General features: G+C 38.1%; 1 protein-coding gene across 1 annotated transcript in view; it reads right to left on the bottom strand.

The window, feature by feature from the left end:
• The window catches only part of SPATA16 (spermatogenesis associated 16), a 254,621-nt gene that overhangs the window by 56,790 nt on the left and 179,644 nt on the right, over positions 1-18,187 (bottom strand). The window contains exon 6 of the mRNA XM_023213519.2: positions 13,582-13,729. Coding sequence (XP_023069287.1) covers positions 13,582-13,729 — 148 coding nt within the window. The remainder of the gene's footprint in view (positions 1-13,581; positions 13,730-18,187) is intronic.

Genomic DNA, 18,187 nt, shown 5'->3' with positions numbered 1-18,187 from the left:
AAAAAAAAAAAAAAAAAGAACAAAATAATGTCTTTTGCCATAACTTAGATGGAGCTGGAGGCCATTATTCTATGTGAGGTAACACAGGAGTGGAAAACCAAAAACTGGTTTTCCAAAAAAAATAAATAAATAAAAAAAAAAAAAAAAAAAAAAAAAAAAAAAAAAAAAAAAAAAAAAAAGAAAAAGGATACAATAGAAAGGTTCGACAATGTTAAAACATCTGGCATGATATGAATAAATGACAACTTTTTAAACCTGATAAAGAATACTTATCAAAAATCTACAGCAAACTTTATAGTTAGTGGTAGAAATTTAAAAGTCTTAACTCTGGAACAACATGTGGATGCCTGCTATCACTCCTTTATTCAACCTTGTGTTGTGTTCCTAGCCATAACAGTAGAAGAATGAACAAACAAACCGAAAAGAAAGAATGAATATCTAGGTACTGGAACAGGGATGGATTTCTTAAATATGACACCAAACTATAAGCTATTACGCCCTGGTGGACAGATCACTTGAAATCAGGAGTTTGAGACCAGCCTGGCCAACATGGTGAAACCCCGTCTCTACTAAAAATACAAAAATCAGCCGGGCATAGTGGCACATGCCTGTAATACCAGCTACTCGGGAGGCTGAGATATGAGAATTGCTTGAACCTGGGAGGTAGAGGTTGCAGTGAGCCAAGATTGCTCCATTGCACTCCAGCCTGGGTGACAGAGCAAAACTCCATCTCAAAAACAAAAGCGAAAACAAAAACAGAAACAAAATTATAAAATAACATTAAAATTTAAATCTCACTTCATCAAAAGTCACCGCAGCAAAGTCAAGCTTCTTAATGAGATAAAATATAAAAACTCCAAGAAATCAATAATAAAATTATTCAAAAAACCCAAATGAACAAAGGGTACAAGCATGCAAATTGTAGGAATATAGAAATAGTTAAAAATACCATTTTTATAAATTTGAAAATGTTTAAGAATTCTGTTTATTTTTTAAGGAAATGTAACCACAGGACAAATAATGACAACAAAGATGTTCAACCTAATTAACAGTCATGGAAATGCAGTGAAAAGGCAGCCTATAGAATGAGAGGAAACATTTGCAAATCATACGTCTGACAAAGAATTTATATCTAGAATACATAAAGAACTACAATTCAAAAACAGCAACAAAAAACAACTCAATTAAAAAATCAAGAAAGGACTTAAACAGACATTTCTTCAAAGAAGACATAAAAATGGCCAATAAGCACGTGAAAGATGCTCAGCATCACTAATCATTAAGGAAATGCAAATCAAAACAGCAGCGAGATACCACTTCATGTCTGTTAGGATGGCTATTACCAAAAACTGGAAATAACCAGTGTTGATGGGAACATGGGGAAATTGAAACACTCATGCACTTCTGGTGAGAATGTGAAGTGGTGTGGCCACCACAAGAAATTACGTGACACTCAAAAAATTAAAAATAGATTTACCATATGATCCAGCAATTTACACACCAAAAACAATTGAAAGCAAGGAAATACTTATATTCCCGTGTTCACAGCAGTATGTTTCACAGTAGCCAAAAGGTGGAAGCACCAAGATTTTCTCAATGGAAAAATAGATAAACAAAATGTGATATATATACACAATGGAATATTATTTAACCTTAGAAAGGAAAATCTGACATCAGCTACAACATGGATGAACTTTGAAGACATTATACTAAGTGAAATAAGCCAGACACAAATGGACAAATACTATATGATTCCACTTGGAGCTGTCAAATTCATAGAGACAGAAAATGGAATAATATTTGCTAGGGGATTGGGGGGGAGGAGAATAAAATGGAGAGTTATTGTTTAATGGGTAGAGTTTCAGTTTGGGAAAATGAAAAGGATTTTGTAGACGGATTGTGGTAATAGTTGTACAATAATGTGAATGTAGTTAATGCCGCTGATCTGTGTACACTTTAAAAGTGTTTAAAATGGTACATTCTATGTTGTGTATATTTTACTACAATAAAAAAGGAATAATAAACAAATTTATGATAGTGATTACCTCTGGAGGGGAGGGATGAGATTAGGATCTGAAAAACCTTGGGAACTTCAACTATACAGTACTTTTAATGTTTTATTTCTCAAATAAGGTGGTAATTATGTAGGCGTTCATTTTATTATTTTTGTGTCTTTTAGCATATTTCAAGTATTACATAACTAAAAACATAGAAGCTTCTGATTCTTGTAATCTCAAAACAGACAAATTGGGCAAACCTTCTTTCTGAAGACAACTAATATTCCTAGAAGAAATCTAAAAAGTAGATTTTTCTAAGAACATCAAAGAGCTAATAAGAAGGAGGAGGCAGAGCAAGATGTCCAAACAGAACTCTCCAGTGATTGTCTCCCTCATGGGAACACCAAATTGAACAACTGTCCATACAAGAAACACTTTCATAGGAACAAAAAATTAGACGAGCCATTACAGTACTTGATAATCTTGAATTGCTGAGGTCACACCTCCCCCATTCCCTGGCAGCAGCCAAGTGGCGCAGAGAGAGACTCTGTGTGCATGGGAGGGAGAATACAGTAATTGTGGGACTTTGTATTGGAACTAAGTGCTGCCTTGTCACAATGGAAAGCAACATGGGGGCAGAACCCAGTCAGCATCCATGGAGAGAGCATTTAGATCAGCCCTAGCCAAGGGAGAATTCTCCATCCCAGTGGTCAGAACCTGAATTCTGGCTAGCCCCACCACCATGGGCTAAAGAAGCTCTGGGGTTCTAAATAAACTTGAAAGGTAGTCTAGGCTTCAAGGACCTAAATTCTGGGGTATCTCTGGCACTATGCTGGGCTTGGAGTCAGTGGACTTGGAGTAAATGATGCTAGGGAGACACCGGCTGGGGTGGCTATGGGAGTTCTTGTGTCACTTCTCCCCCAGCCACAGGTAGTGCAGCTCACAGCTCTGGGATAGACTCCTTCCTTTTGCTTCAGGAAGGGAGAGGGGTGAGTAAAGAGGACTTTGTCTTGCAACTTGGATACCAGCCCAGCCACAGGATAGGACACTATTCTCTCAGACAACATTGCTAGACACAACCTGAGCTAGAGGGGAACCTGCTGCCTTGAAGGGAAGAACCCAGTCCTAGCAGGATTCAACACTTGCTGATTAAAGAGCACTCGGGCCTTGAGTAAACATCAGAAGTACCCAGGGAGTACTCACTGGGCACCTTGGGTAAAACCCAGGCCTGTACTGGCTTCAGGTGTGACCCAGCACATTCCCAGCTGTGGTAGCCATGGGAAGAGACTCCTTCTCCTCGAGGAAAGGAGAGAGAAGAGTAAAGGGGACTCTGTTTTGCAGCTTGGGCACCAGCTCAGTCAAGCAGGCTCCTGTGGTTCCCAATTTCAGGCCTTGGCTACTGGACAGCATTTCTGGGTTCACCCTGGGCTAGAGGGAAGCCTCGTGGCCTGAAAGGAGAGACTCAGCCCTGGGAACATTCACCACAAGCTGGCTGAAGAGCTCTTGGGCCTTCAGTGAACATTGACAGTAGCCAGGCAGTACTAGCCGTGAGCCTGGGTAGCAATGGCCCCAGGGGTAGACTCCTTCTGTATGAGAAAATGAGACAGAAAAATGGGAAGGATTTTGTCTTGTGGCTTGGGTGCCAGCTCAGCCACAGTAGAACATAGCACCAAGAAGATTCCAAAGGTTCCCCTCTCCAGGCCCTGGAGTATGGACAGCATTTCTGGACTAGAGTTGGGTCAGCAGGGAACTCACCACCCTGAAAGGAAGGACGCAAGCCTGGCTGGATTCACCACCTGCGGACTGAATAGCCTGTCGGCCTTGAGTGAGTGTAGGCAGTAGCCAGGTAGTGACTTGGTGGGTCTTGGGGTGGGACCCAGTGCTTTACTGCCTTTGCATCTTATCCAGTGCAGTCCCAGTTGTCGTGGCCATAAGAGTGCTTGTATCACCTCTTCCCAAGCTTCTCCCACAGCTCAGCACAGAGAGACAGACTCCATTTGTTAGGGGAAAGGAAAGAGAGGAATTAGAGTTTCTACCTGGTAATCCAGGGAATACTTCTAGATTTTACCCAAGACCACCAAAGTGGTACCTCTACAAGTCTGCCAGAGTCACAGTGTTACAGGACTTTGGGTGTCCACTAATGCAGAGATGGCTGCAGGGACCAAAGATTTAGATCACAACACTCAATTCTCTTTAAATACTTGGAAAACTTTTCCAGAAAGGATAGGTACAAACAAGCCCAGAATGCAAAGGCAACAATAAACACCTCTTGACTAACTCTTCAAATAAACTCTTTATGCCCAGTCATTGATAAACATCTACAAACATCAAGAACATCCAGGGAAACATGACCTCATTAGACCAACTAAATAAGGCACCAGGGAACCCACCTCGGATTTCCTTTATGTAATGCACACTCTTGAGTACACGTAGGTTTGACTCGATTTGTTCATACCTTTCCAGAAACACCTCTCCACATTAGCTTATGTTTGGCTTGCATTCACAAAATATCTGAACAACCATCTACATTGTTTACAATAGCAACACAGTGGTGTGGGGGTGAAGGTGCTGATTAGAAATGGAATACTATGCAGCCATAAAAAAGGATGAGTTCATGTGTTTTGCAGGGACACGGATGAAGCTGGAAACCATCATTGTTAGCAAACTAACACAGGGACAGAAAACCAAACACCATATGTTCTCACACGTAAGTGGGAGTTGAACAATGAGAACACGTGGACACAGGGAGGGGAACATCACACACTGGGGCCTGTCAGGGAGTGGGGGGCATGGGGAGGGAGAGGACAAATACGTAATATATGTGGGGCTTAAAACCTAGATGATGGGTTGATAGGTGCAGCAAACCACCATGGCACATATATTCATATGTAACAAACCTGTACGTTCTGCATATGTGTCCCATAACTTAAAGTAAAATTTAAAAAAGAGAAAAGAATGAATCATGCCTACAAGATCTAGAAAATAATCTCAAAAGTACAAATCTAAGAGTTATTGGCTTTAAAGAGGAAGTAGGGAGAGAGAGAGATTGAGGTAGAAGTTCTGCAAAATGGTAACAGAACTTTCCAAACCTAGAGAAAAATATCAATATTCAAGTACAAGGTTATAGAACACCAAGCAGATTTAACCCCAAGAAGACTACCTCAAGGCATTTAATAATCAAATTCCCAAAGGCCATGGATAAATAAAGGATTCTAAAAGCAGCAAGAGAATAGAAAGAAATAACATACAAAAGAGCTTCGATACATCTGGCAGCCGACTTCTCGGTGAAACCTAATAGGCCAGGTCCAAGTAGCATGACATATTTAAAGTGCTGAAGGAAAGAATATTTTACCCTAGAATAGTGTATCTGGTAAAAAATATCTTTCAAGCACGAAGGAGAAATTAAGACTTTCCCAGACAAACAAAAGCTGAGGGATTTCTTTTTGTCTTTTTTTCTTTTAATTTTTTAATTATTATTATTTTTTTGAGACAGGGTCTTGCTCTGTCACCCAGGCTGGAGTTCAGTGGTGTGATCACAGCTCACTGCAGGCTTGACCTCCTCGGCTAAAGTGACCCTCCTACTCAGCCACCCAAGTAGCTGGGACTACAGATGTGCACCATCATGTCCAGCTAATTTTTAATTTTTTTGTAGTGATGGTGGTCTTGCTATGTTGTTTAGGCTGGTCTTGAACTCCTGGGTTCAAGTGATTCTCCCACCTCAGCCTCCAAAGTGTTGGAATTACAGGGGTGAGCCACCATGCCTAGCCAAGCTGAGGGATTTCATCAACACCAGACCTGTCTATTTATAGGACAGAATATTACACAGCAACGAAAATGAATAAACTAATGCTTTTTGCAACATGGAAGAAGTTCATAAACAAATTATTGAGCAAAAGAAGTCAGATACAAAAGAGCATCAACTCTATGATTTCATGTTTGTAACATTTCAAAGCAGGCAAATTGAAGTCTAGAGTTTAGGAATAGATAGGTCGTAATGCTGTAAAGTAAAAAAGTAATTACTCTAAACTTTAGGACAGTAGTTACCTTGGTAGGGGGTAGGGAGTTGTTTGGGATTAAGAAAGGGCCAGTAAAGGATATCCGGAGAGCTGGTAAAATGTTTTCTGTTCTGACTTGATGTTTACTCCATAATAAATTAGTTAAGCTGCATTTAAAAATGGATTTTTGTATGTGTGTGATACCATAAAATGTTTTAAAAGATAAAACTACTAAAAGCAATAAATAAATAAATAAATGGGTTGGATGGGGCTTTATTTTAGTTGTAAAATACAGTGATTATTTGTAGACTATAAGATCATCAAGAAAATGCTAATGCTCGTAAGGTGTAGATTATTGTGAGTCAAGTATTCGAGGAGAAATAAATAGGATTTAGATGCTGAATATGCAAAGAATAAAAGATAACTCTACAAAATAAAAAATTTGTAATTCTGTGCAACATTGACTTCAAAATTTTTTTAAATTCTCAATTTAAAATTGTTATATACTACTGAGAGTTCAGTCTTCAGGGATTTTAATGCTCAGCTGCATGATTTATTAGACTGCAGCACCTAATGATTAACTATATTGTTATAGAGAGGCTACATTAGAAAGCATAAGTAAAGTGATTCAGGAAAAATAAAGTGTTAACGGTTGAGCACTTACCTCACTCATATTGAGAACTCCCTCACCTGCTAAAATGAGTTCTGCTTGTTTGGAAATGGTCATGGGACTTTCTTATGTAGGCTGAGATAGTGGGGATGGGTAAGAACCTGAGAAACTGGTAAGACCATCAAGAATGACACTGGAAGAGACTCATCAATTCATGAGGGAATAAATTTAAAGGACATACCTGGAGAATTTTGAGTAGGAAAGGAGATTGAGGGAAGCTGCCATGTGAATGTTCGTGTTTATGTACATGTGCATTTTACAAGGTTTTGCTGAGCATTACGGATACAATACTTACAATACCTGTTTAATTTCTACCACATACCCCATTACAACTGCCCTACCCTACCTCAACTCATGGGCTTTCTTGAGAGGCGGAAGGAAAAACTTACATTACTTCCACTTGTTTTTGGATTATTGACTGCTGTTTCTTTAAATGCAATCTACCTGCCTTCTTCAGTGAGATCCCCTAGGACAATATGCTAAGCAAGAGGTATTATAGTTTCAGGGATTTCAGGTGCAGTGGATGATGGAGACCAGAGGCAAACAGCACTATCACCTGCTAATGAAAAGGACAAGTGAACTGCTGGTTGAGAAGTGGTTACATGGAGGTGAACTCCATTAGATGGAGCAATGCCAGAGCACCACACTTCCCATTGGGAAGGTCAGCATTTTAATATTTTAAGAACAGAGAATTTAGCCCCATATGTGAGGGATTTCTTTACCTTGGGAATGATTTTCTCATTCTAAGAAGAATTCTGTGGCACAAATATTAGATGATTTATCATCTTATAACCAACCTGACTTTAACACTTTCATAAATATTGGGGATGAAGACTGTTTAATTCTATAACTTTTTCTATTTGAGAAAACTAGTTACAAAGAGGAAAATAGTTTGAAAACTCTTGATCATGATAAAATTACAATAATTTAAAGAAGAAAGAATAAAATGAGAAATGTTAACTTCATGTTTTAGAGACCATAAGAATGTATTATTCTTACTGGTAAATGATGACTGAACAAGAACAAGGTTATAAATATCAATGTAGAGTTATTTTTAAAGGTCTATTTTAAAACAATATATTATTTATCCAAACATACATATTTACTCTTGGGATTCAAATTGCATTGGAAAGACAAAATACGAGTCTATCCACCTAAGTGTTAAAGTAATTGATATCTGATCTAGAAAACTTTTCTATTAAACATTACTAACCACAGATCCATTACTGATTATTTATTTACTTAGCAAATAAATCTTGATATTTTCATCAAGAGGAGACAGGATATGCTGATTGTATTACTTTATTATTATTAAAATACAACCATGCAAGAATAAGAACTATGCAGAATTGCATTATTTCATTGGAATATATGAATAAAAATCTCAAGTCAAATCTTTATAAGTGAAAACATAAAAATTCTGGGGCTGGCAAATTATTATTTGTTTTATATACCCTGACTACTCTGTATGAATCAAGCCAGGTTTTTTTCTTAAATAATAAAAATGGATAGCTATACTGCTAAAAAAAATCAGTAATTTTTTTCTCCATGAAATATAATACAATACAACTCTATTATAATATGACTTTAAGATTTTGGTGGGTTTTATTATATTCCTGAAACAGCAAAGGATGCACAGTAAGTTCCTGAGCATGTATAAACCTGGTTATTCTACAAGGCAGGTTTGAATTTTAACTCTTCCTCATCAGTCTCATAGAAATTATATGGGTAATATAATCCTATACCTGCCACTGAAGGTGAATGGATTTTCTCATGATAAATCACTGTAAAGTTAATATATAATGTGATTGGCTTATTCAATAAAATGTTTTTTAAATTTAAACCTAAATACATTTCAGAATGAGTTAATTTTATGCTTTTCCCCCTTTGTGTCTGTTTTTCCTGGGGAAATCCCCGACATGGGTGACTGTGAATTGGGGGCTGGCTGGAGAGAAAATACCGCCTGGAGGAGGTCCATTGTGACTACTCCTCCTGCTCATCACCAGCACCTCTGCCAGCTTGTGCTGGGCTCACGGCACTGTCACGTGACCAGGGAGCAATAAACTCAACACTGTCTATGCTTGATGAAGGTGATCTAAAGTTGGGCAGAGTTTCTGAGTTGGAGGTTTTCTTGCCAGCCTTCACTGGGTGAATTAAATATGCTAGTCTCCAAGTTTTAATGATAATAATTACTTCTCCAGCAAAACTTTGATAGGTAGACTCTTCATCCAAAATCTTCAAGGTACAGATTGTATGACCTTCATCTGTTGATTATTTATTTAGATGACTTCCATAATTTAGAAATTCTTACATATAGCCTCCATTTCTCTTGCTGCAGTGAAAGCTTGATAATTGCATTTTATCTCTTGGACCATCAGTATCTCTCTGGAAACGTTATCTTTCTGTGGGTGGGTACAAACACATGTTTATGAAAACATCATCTGTAGCTGTCTGTGGAGAGGGGAGTGTGAGTTAGAAGAGTAGATGTATGTACAAACACTGAGTATTTTTGAGGATGGAGTAGGCTGCATGTGGATGAGTGTTTATTTGATCGAGTTAGCAAGAACTTGTTGTATACACTGTAGTTGGAGTAGGAAGCTGCTTACTTGTTATGATACAGGGCAGATAAAGATGTTAAAGTTACCAGATTTAACAAAGAAACTCCAAATCTCAGTGGTCTAAAGAGAGATAACTGTGTTTTTTGTTCATGTGGGTGTTCAGAGTGTTCGGAGGGTGACCATCTACACAGACATTCAAGAATCTAGCTTCTTTTGTTTTGCAGCCCCTTTCCATGCTTCCCTCTACTCAGCCAGTGGATGGGGAAAGACAGTTTTACATAGGGGGGCTTTATAGGCCAGGCCTGGATGTGACATATATTATATCTTCCATTTTCCCTTGACCATTACTCAGTTAGAAATCTTCATCTAACTGGAAGGGAGGCTGGAAATGGATTCTAGATTTATGACCGAGGTAAAAAGAAAACAGTTTGGGCTGGGCACAGTGACTCATGCCTGTAATCCCAGCACTTTGACAGGCCAAGGTGGGAGGATCATGAGGTCAGGAGATAGAGACTATCCTGGCCAACATGGTGAAACCCCGTCTCTACTAAAAATGCAAAAATTAGCTGGGTGTGGTGGCGTGCACCTGTAGTCCCAGCTACTTGGGAGGCTGAGGCAGGAGAATCGCTTGAACCCATGAGGTGGAGGTTACAGTAGCTGAGATCATGCCACTGCACTCCAGTCTGGTGACAGAGTGAGACTCCATCTCAAAATAAATAAATAAATAAATAAATAAATAAATAAATAAATAAATAAACAAACAAACAGTTTGGTAAACAACTAGCCAGTTTTTGCCATATTAAGTGGCAACAACCTCTATTCTCAAACTGCTCTATTTATCCTACCTAATTCTTTTAATTAGAGGCAGCCTTCTACTCCACAATTAGAGCTTTGGTTTTAGATGAAAATTATCTCTAGGAAAAGGGAAAAATATAGTCCAATATTCATGCTGAAGTATAAGTTACTAAAGTCGGATCCTTTCTTAGGAGCAGGTATAATCTCAGCACCACCTAGAGTACTGTGTAAATAAATGTTCACTGAATAAATAAATAGATGAACAACTGCCCTCACCCCGACCCCCACCCCAATCTCCATCGTAGATCCTTTTCTTGTCCTAAGGGTCCTGGCTTGCTGGAGCATGCAGCAAGGGAAAAATGGCAGAGTAACATAGCCAGTTGAAGAGAGGGCCACGACGACTTCCAGTCTCCTCTGGAATGGAGGGGATTTATTGAGTAAGACTCAGAAAATGGCTGAGTTCACAAGTCAGCAGTCCAGCAGTAAGAGGAAATCTCAGAGAGTGGCTCTAGTTTGGGCCAACTGGTATGGTAAGGGTGGTTGGTGTACATATGAAGAAGCAACTACACCGATAAACAGAATGGAGAATCCATGTAGGTGTCTTGAGTCACTTAATGCGCCACATAAATGAATCCATGAGGTCCTGTTCAAGACACCAGAGCTAATCTCAAGTAGCACCAGCCATCTGATAAGCAGCTGTACCAGCCTGCTACAGATTGAGAAGAGGATGTCTCCCTCATGTGTTCACCGATCCTTTTGGACATGGGGTATGCTTGAGCTCTATAAAAGCTAAACCAGACCACAAGGAGAAGAAAAACCCATGAAAAGGAGAAGGAAACTGGTGAATGTGGTTAGATAGGTTCTAAAGAGAGATTAATTTTAGAAATGACTGGATTATATGGAGTGCCCTGGGATGAGACAGAATATATTTTGGCTCTGGGCAGAGCAAAGAAGAAAATAGGTAGGTAAAACCTATAGACTCTTATGTTTGCACACATCTGCTGTGTGACTGTCTAGTCATACTGGTTGCATGAATACATGTTACAATAAACAGTTGAATAAATTTTCATCAGGATAGAAGTTTCTTAAATTCTATCTACAAGGCTGATAATAGGAGGATGCAGTAGTTTGTTCCCATGCTACTAATAAAGACATACACAAGACTGGATAATTTATAAAGGAAAGAGGTTTAATTGACTCACAGTTCCACTGGCTGGGGAGGCCTCACAATCATGGTGGAAGGCAAAGGAGGAAGAAAGTCACATCTTACATGGCAGCAGGCAAGAGAACTTGTGCAGGGGAACTCCCATTTATAAAACCATCAGATCTTGTGAGACTTATTTACTACCATGAGAATAGTATGGGGGAAACTGCCCCTATGATTCAATTATCTCCACCTGGCCATGCCTTTGACATTTGGGGGTTATTACAATTCAAGATGAAATATGGGTGGAGATACAGCCAAAAGATACCAGAGGATTCTGGTTTTTGGAAACTGCCAAGAAAACAAAGTGTCTACTCTTCTAGGCCCTATCTGTCTTTATGTTACTTACTTCTTAGCTATTACCTTTGGCTACTGATACAGCTCTAAATACCTCTCTGCATCTTCTGGGAGAAGCATCCAGAGCTAAAAATAACACCTGACCTTTCCTCTTCCCATGCTGTTTGCCCTCAGCCACCTTGGACTTGCCTAGGGGAAAAACAGTTATACCTCCGAGACTGTGCACATACGGTTAGTAACACTTGTTTCACCATTATTCCAGCAATGGCTTTGGGGAAACCCTTTAATAATTTGCAACAGAGGTAAATAATGTCACCAATGCAGTAGCATTGTTTAGCCAAAGCGCAATTTCCACAGAGCAAAGAACTTTATCAGTCCCAATGAAACTTAAATTCTAGACTCCTTTCTCTACCTCACGTTCCTCCTCCAGAAGCTGTCTTTTCTATCAAGATTCTCATATAGCACTAGCATACTCTAGCAGTTAGTAATTATAAAATAATAGAAACAATCATTAGTAACTTATAATTATCTTCTCTCCCAAAGTGTAAGATTCTTTAGCATGAATCGTCTTGCCAACAGATCATAATTCATCTTGATAACAGGTTTGATGGAATTACATGAGACATGAGTCTGGCTCATTAATGTTATTATTGTTTTTAAACTCTTGGCAGTGGTGCTTCTGAACTATTAATTAATCTTCATGACTGCTCTGTGAAATAGGTTAAATATAACTAAATTTATTCTACCAGAAGAGAAATTGGCAAACTGGTGATCTCCTCAATGAATTTCTCTTCATTACCAATGGATCTGGGAGTGGAAATGGAAATAACTGAATCAGACTCATTTTTCCATAATGCTAGATAGATATGACTTTTATGTGCTGCTAGTGTATGTCCTCCAAAAAATCCTTTAAATACACATAAGAGTAATGAATAATTTGTAGCTATTAACAAAAAATATGAGTTCGAAGACTTTTTTTTAACCTACTTTCTTATGAAATGCTCAATCAGCACAAATGGTTACTATGGCCTGTATTGTGCTTTCTCCTCTTCCCTTTCTCTGCCCCCAAATTACCATTGTTCCTTAGGGATTTACTATTCAGTCATCACTAGTGGGATTTATTTAACATCTTTCTTCTGAAGAGCAAGAGGGAATGTGGAGAAAAATATGAAATCCATAGGACCCACATTTAATGTTTTTGTCACATGGAAATAGTGTAGCTTGATGGCATGTTCATGGGTTCACATCCAAGGCCTGTCTAATTTGCTGTGCATCTTTGGAAAAGCTATGTGTCTTCTCTGGTTACTGTTTTCTTGTTCCTAAATGGGAAGCACCTTATCTCATAGATTATGGGAATAACAAGAGATAATGAATGTAGAGTGTCTGGCGCCTTAAGCGTGATCAATAATAGAGTACATTATTAACATCATACTTCAGTGACTCAGCCCCAAAGTTCTGAGAGAAGGGATGAAGGGGCCTGAATAGAAGGATGCGCTATCAGGTGTATGCATTTAGAGATTTTCTTAACACAGGAGAACAAGTGATTTCCAAAGATGAAAAAAGGGAAAAAACATCATACCAGTGGTTGTGTCCTCTGTGGGACCCTTACCTCTCCAGATCTCATTTGAATACCAGTGATTCAAGAGCATAAGGAGAGAAGGTTTGAGGTATGAGATAGATGGGGGAAAAAGTAGAAATAGTAGGGACTGGAAAAATAATCCATCAGCAGGAAAATACTATAATCATCTGATTATCCTTTACCAATAAAGGATAAAGGGAAAGATGACATTTTACCACAGGTCATTCCTCCATTTTTTCAAATGTTAGATTTTCTAGGTTTTACCCCTACTTCTTAAAATATAGAAAGAAAGTGCAAGAAATATTGTGCTGAACTATAAGGCTAGCCTTATTTAAAACCTTAAAAATTACTTTCCATTTCAAGTCATCAGATTAAAACAGCATACTCCTAAAACAGAAGCAATAAACTAATAAACCAGAAAGAACCCTGTATTTGTTTTATTGGAAAGAAAATATCAGCTGATAACTTGAAGATATTGAATCTTACCTGTGTAGATATACTCTGCATATGCAGGATGAGTTTTTGTGAAAACATCTTTTACTTTTTCTATTTTATCAGCTCTTATTCTTGTCGCAAATGGTGTGTACATAACTGAGAAAGATTCAGCTCTGGTGATGGCCTCCTCAATCATGGCCTAAGATGAAACAAACCCATTTGGCATCAATAACAATATATGACTTTTTAAGAATGTAAAAAATATAATTACCTTTATGGATGACTTAAAAATCTATATACTGTACTGCAAAGATAACATATTTTGGTCTTGAATATTCATTAGGACAAAATTTTAATTAGTTCTGGAAATACTATTTCATATTAAAAAAACCAATTAAATGAAGAAAGTTTGTAAACAGGCACCTCTAAACTGAGCTTGTTTTAAGATAAAAATATAAATTCTATTTCCTAAGGTGTCATTTTTTTTTACTTGATTTTAAAAGTCAAATTCTTAAGTCTGACATAATTAACTTACTCTTGAGCAGACATTGGTGAGCAATTTGTATATGGAGAGATTTCTTTTAAAAATTAAAATGAATATCTAAAGTATATTCTGTAAATAGCACGGCAAACTAGACAGACGGTATTTTTTGTTTTCTTTTTCCAATACCTGGGAAAGCCTCTTGGAATTATAAATATCCTTCCTCAGCTTCCTCCTAGAAAAGCTTCCCTTCCCACCAGATCACAAGAGCAGTTTAAGATGGTTTTGGCTATTTAAGTTTCTTTACATTATTTTTGCTCATGTACCATTCTTGATAAAGCCCTGCCATCATCCTCAGCTTCCTGTTTTAAATAGGTCCATTACTATTTGTAACAGACCTAAAAGAAAGTTATGTGAAGTTTTAAGAGGAATTTATTCCTTTCCTACAACTTTTCCTTCTAATGAGGCTTGCACATTGAATAAAATGTGGAAGTGTCTATGGTTACCTCAGTTTTTTAATATGGCATAAAAGCATATTATAAAACAATCCATTTTTATTTATAGGAATGAAATTCTCCCAGACAAATAAGGTGCCAACAAACAATAAGGAAAAACAATAGATATAAGCTTTTCAACAGAAAAAACCATTTAACAAACAACAATTTACATTATTACCATCATAGTATTTTGAAAACAAGTTTTCCATTGATAATAAAAGCAACAAGGAGTTGATTTTAAACTGAGAAGTCTAAATAAACCTGTTCATTGCTAATTTCATTTCTTAGTGACTTCGAATGCCTCTACGATTATCTACATTGCTTGTAAAAGAGCAGCTTTGCAATAATTTTCTGGATGCAAAGGGTCTTCCTTTCTCTGAGATTAGCTTAAAAATTATGTAAAAATTAGTGGTGGACAAATTTCTGAATGAAATTCAACAAATTATTGGATAATTGAATGCTAGAACTTACATTGCCTTCAACATTGTCCTGTTCAGGTTCAAGGAACTGAATGGGGAACAGAAAATACATAGCAGTTCTTCTAAACCCAGAGCCAGCCCTCAGATGGAGTTAGTGATGGAGTGCATGGCAAATAAAGGAAGAGACCAGACAAGGAATTGCTGGATGTGGAGACCTGGATGCCAGCTTTGGAAGGCTACTGGGGATAATGCAGGCAGCAGGTCTGGGATTCAGAGTTGTGGATTAGGAACTCAAATAAGGTGTTTAGGCACCAAGTATTAGTCCTTCAGCAAAAATGAAGATCCTTTATACTGAGGAGGAGGAATAATTCCTCCAGTTTGGTGCTTACCTATGTTCACTGCTGGAACTGATTCTGGGATGGCCTGTACAGACCATCAGGTGTGTGGTTGCACAGGCATGTGTGCAGTGATGTGCCAAGGACGAAAGCTGCTCTAGACCTCAGTTCTAAGGTCATGGCTGACTTTACTGCCTTTGTAAGCTGTTGGTTCCTCTATCAGTCCCCTAGGGTTGCTACAACAAAGTACCACCGACTGAGTGGCTTAAACAACAGAAATCTATTTTCTCACAAGTCTGGAGATGGGAAGTCCAAGACTGTGGTGTCAGCAGGGTTGGTTTCTTCTGAGGGTCTCTCTACTTGGCTTGTAGATGGCTGTCTTTCCCCGTGTCTTCACATGGTCATTCCTCTGTGTGTGTGTGTGTGTGTGTGTGTGCATGTGTGTTTGTGTTGTTCTAATTTTCTCTTTTTATAAGCATGCACTCATGTTGGATTAGGGTTCACTCTAAAGCCCTCATTTTTATGTAATTACCTGTTTAAAGATTCTGTCTCCAACTGTGGCTGAGTGTGGGCTAATGGAATGTAGTCTCACTATGAGGTACTAGGGGTTAGGACTTCAACAGATGAATTTTGGAGGCATACAATTTAGCCCATAACAGTTTCTAACTCATAAACAGCTTTCTGATGGTCTCTGAATATCTTGCTGAAGGGTATTTTGCTTTAATTTCTGGATTAAAAAATTTAGCAAAGGTACCTAATCCTCCAGTTTGCTTCCAGAAAGACATTAGCAATATCCTAGTCAGGCCAGGATAGAAGAAAACACTCTCTCCACCCCATTTCTTTTCCAACTGCTGGCAGCTTAAGTGACTGCTGGCAGGGTAGCTTGGCGAAGCCATCTCACAGTGGGGATGGTAAGACTCATGCCCAAGAACCTACACCAGCTTTTTAAAAAGTGGCAGAAGTGTAGGTTTTCATGTGGCAGCTTGATCTGCTCGTTGAAGGATCTGTACTCTTGGCTTAATGCTCAAGGCGTTGCCTTTGGGCCTTAACAGGGCTCTCACTCAGGAGGGTATGCGCTGGAGAGTGGCCTCCCTCTTTCTCCACTGAGAACCAATAGAGATGGGTTCTTCCATGGATTCTGCTCTCCAACCTGAAGATGATGGGTAAGGAAGTGGGTGAGTAAATAGAGAGAGTATGTAATTTACAAATAGAAATTGTATTCTCCATGGAGATGCTTCTTAAAGGAAATTATCATAGCCCCAGGAAGAAATAGTATAGCATAGAGTAGACATGAGAATACAGATGACCCTTGAACTGGATCCTGAAACATCCTTTTGTGTTTTAATGTACTAATATCTCTTATTCTTTTAGAGACAGACAATCTTGAGGCTGTGAGCCTATCCTACATTGCTGTTGTAAAGAAATAGAGTAATATAACATATATATAACATATATAACATACATATATTTTAGCATTATTGGTATTGAATAGCATTATTGAATAACTAATTAGTGAAATAATCTAGAAAAAACTTAGCCTTTGTATTTAATTAAAATAGTAGGATTTTTTTTGACTGTTTGTGTTTAGACACCAAAGATTAAATTTTCATTTTGTGATGATAATAATTTGGCAATTTAGAGTTGGACTTGTCTTTTTAAAGAGTCTAATATGTGTAAATTAAAAAATTATACTTAAAAACTAGAATGATTTGATATAATCATAGACATTAAAATATAAAAGATAGATTTTAATTTACTTTTTATAATCAAAGATTTTCCTTGATTTTGCAAATAAAGAAAGAGACCAGACAAGGAATTTCTGGTTGCAAAAATAAGCTATAATTAAAATGGAAGCAGATTTCAAATGATACTTCTTAATTTAACATAAATATTCTGTAATTGAATCATTCTTTCTGGACCTGTGAACTTCTCTGATGTCAGTAAATGTTGCACGTGTGCAGAGAATGGAGAAAACAATCAGTCCTTGTGCCCTATTGTTAAATGTACATTGCTGTTAATTATGCTTTCTCTGCTGTTACTCAAAAATAAGCTTTGAAATTAAGTGTTTACATTTGGGAGTTCATAACTCTCTGTTGTTACTCTCACATTTATCAAGTTTTAAAGCCAAGTTACAAAAGCCAAGAGTGTATGTGGGCAGCTCATTTTCTCTACAAACAGTAACTTATAATAATTTCTCCTTGTACTGTAGCTAAGTAAAAAGAACCCCTTGCTACCTTAGAAATCAACTTGTCCAGGATGACTGTACAAGAGAGACCACTGGAGAGAAAGGAGAGATATTCCATCCAGAGGAAAAGAAAAGCAATAAAAGTAGAGGGAAACATGACCAGCAAAAAAGAAAGAAACAAAATTTGTCTCCCTCATCTAAACTCAAGAGGGCCGATTCTTCCTGGTAAAATTTTAAGAGCACTCAACCTAGCCAGAATTAAGCTGGCAGAAACTATAAACCTCAAACATTTTTGAGATGGTAGAATTATGTAACTTTCTTTTCTTTCTGTTCTTTTTTTCCTTCCTTCCTCCCCTCTCCTCCCCTCCCCTCACCTCTCCTCCTCTCTTTCTTTCCTTCTTTCTTTTTTTTTCCTTTTTTTTCTTTTTTTTTTAAACAGAGTCTGGCTTTGTCACCCAGGCGGGAGTGCAGTGGCGAGATCTCGCCTCACTGCAAGCTCCGCCTCCCGGGTTCAGGCCATTCTCCTGCCTCTGCCTCCGCAGTAGCTGGGACTACAGGTGCCCGCTACCACACCCGGCTAATTTTTTGTATTTTTAGTAGAGACAAAGTTTCACCGTGTTAGACAGGATGGTCTCGATCTCCTGACCTCGTGATCCACCCGCCTTGGCCTCCCAAAGTGCTGGGATTATAGGTGTGAGCCTCTTTCTTTCTTTCTTTCTTTCTTTCTTTCTTTCTTTCTT

The sequence above is a fragment of the Piliocolobus tephrosceles genome, chromosome 2 (assembly GCF_002776525.5).
Source record: "Piliocolobus tephrosceles isolate RC106 chromosome 2, ASM277652v3, whole genome shotgun sequence".
NCBI lineage: Eukaryota > Metazoa > Chordata > Mammalia > Primates > Cercopithecidae > Piliocolobus > Piliocolobus tephrosceles.
This window is presented reverse-complemented; position numbering and strand designations above follow the sequence as displayed.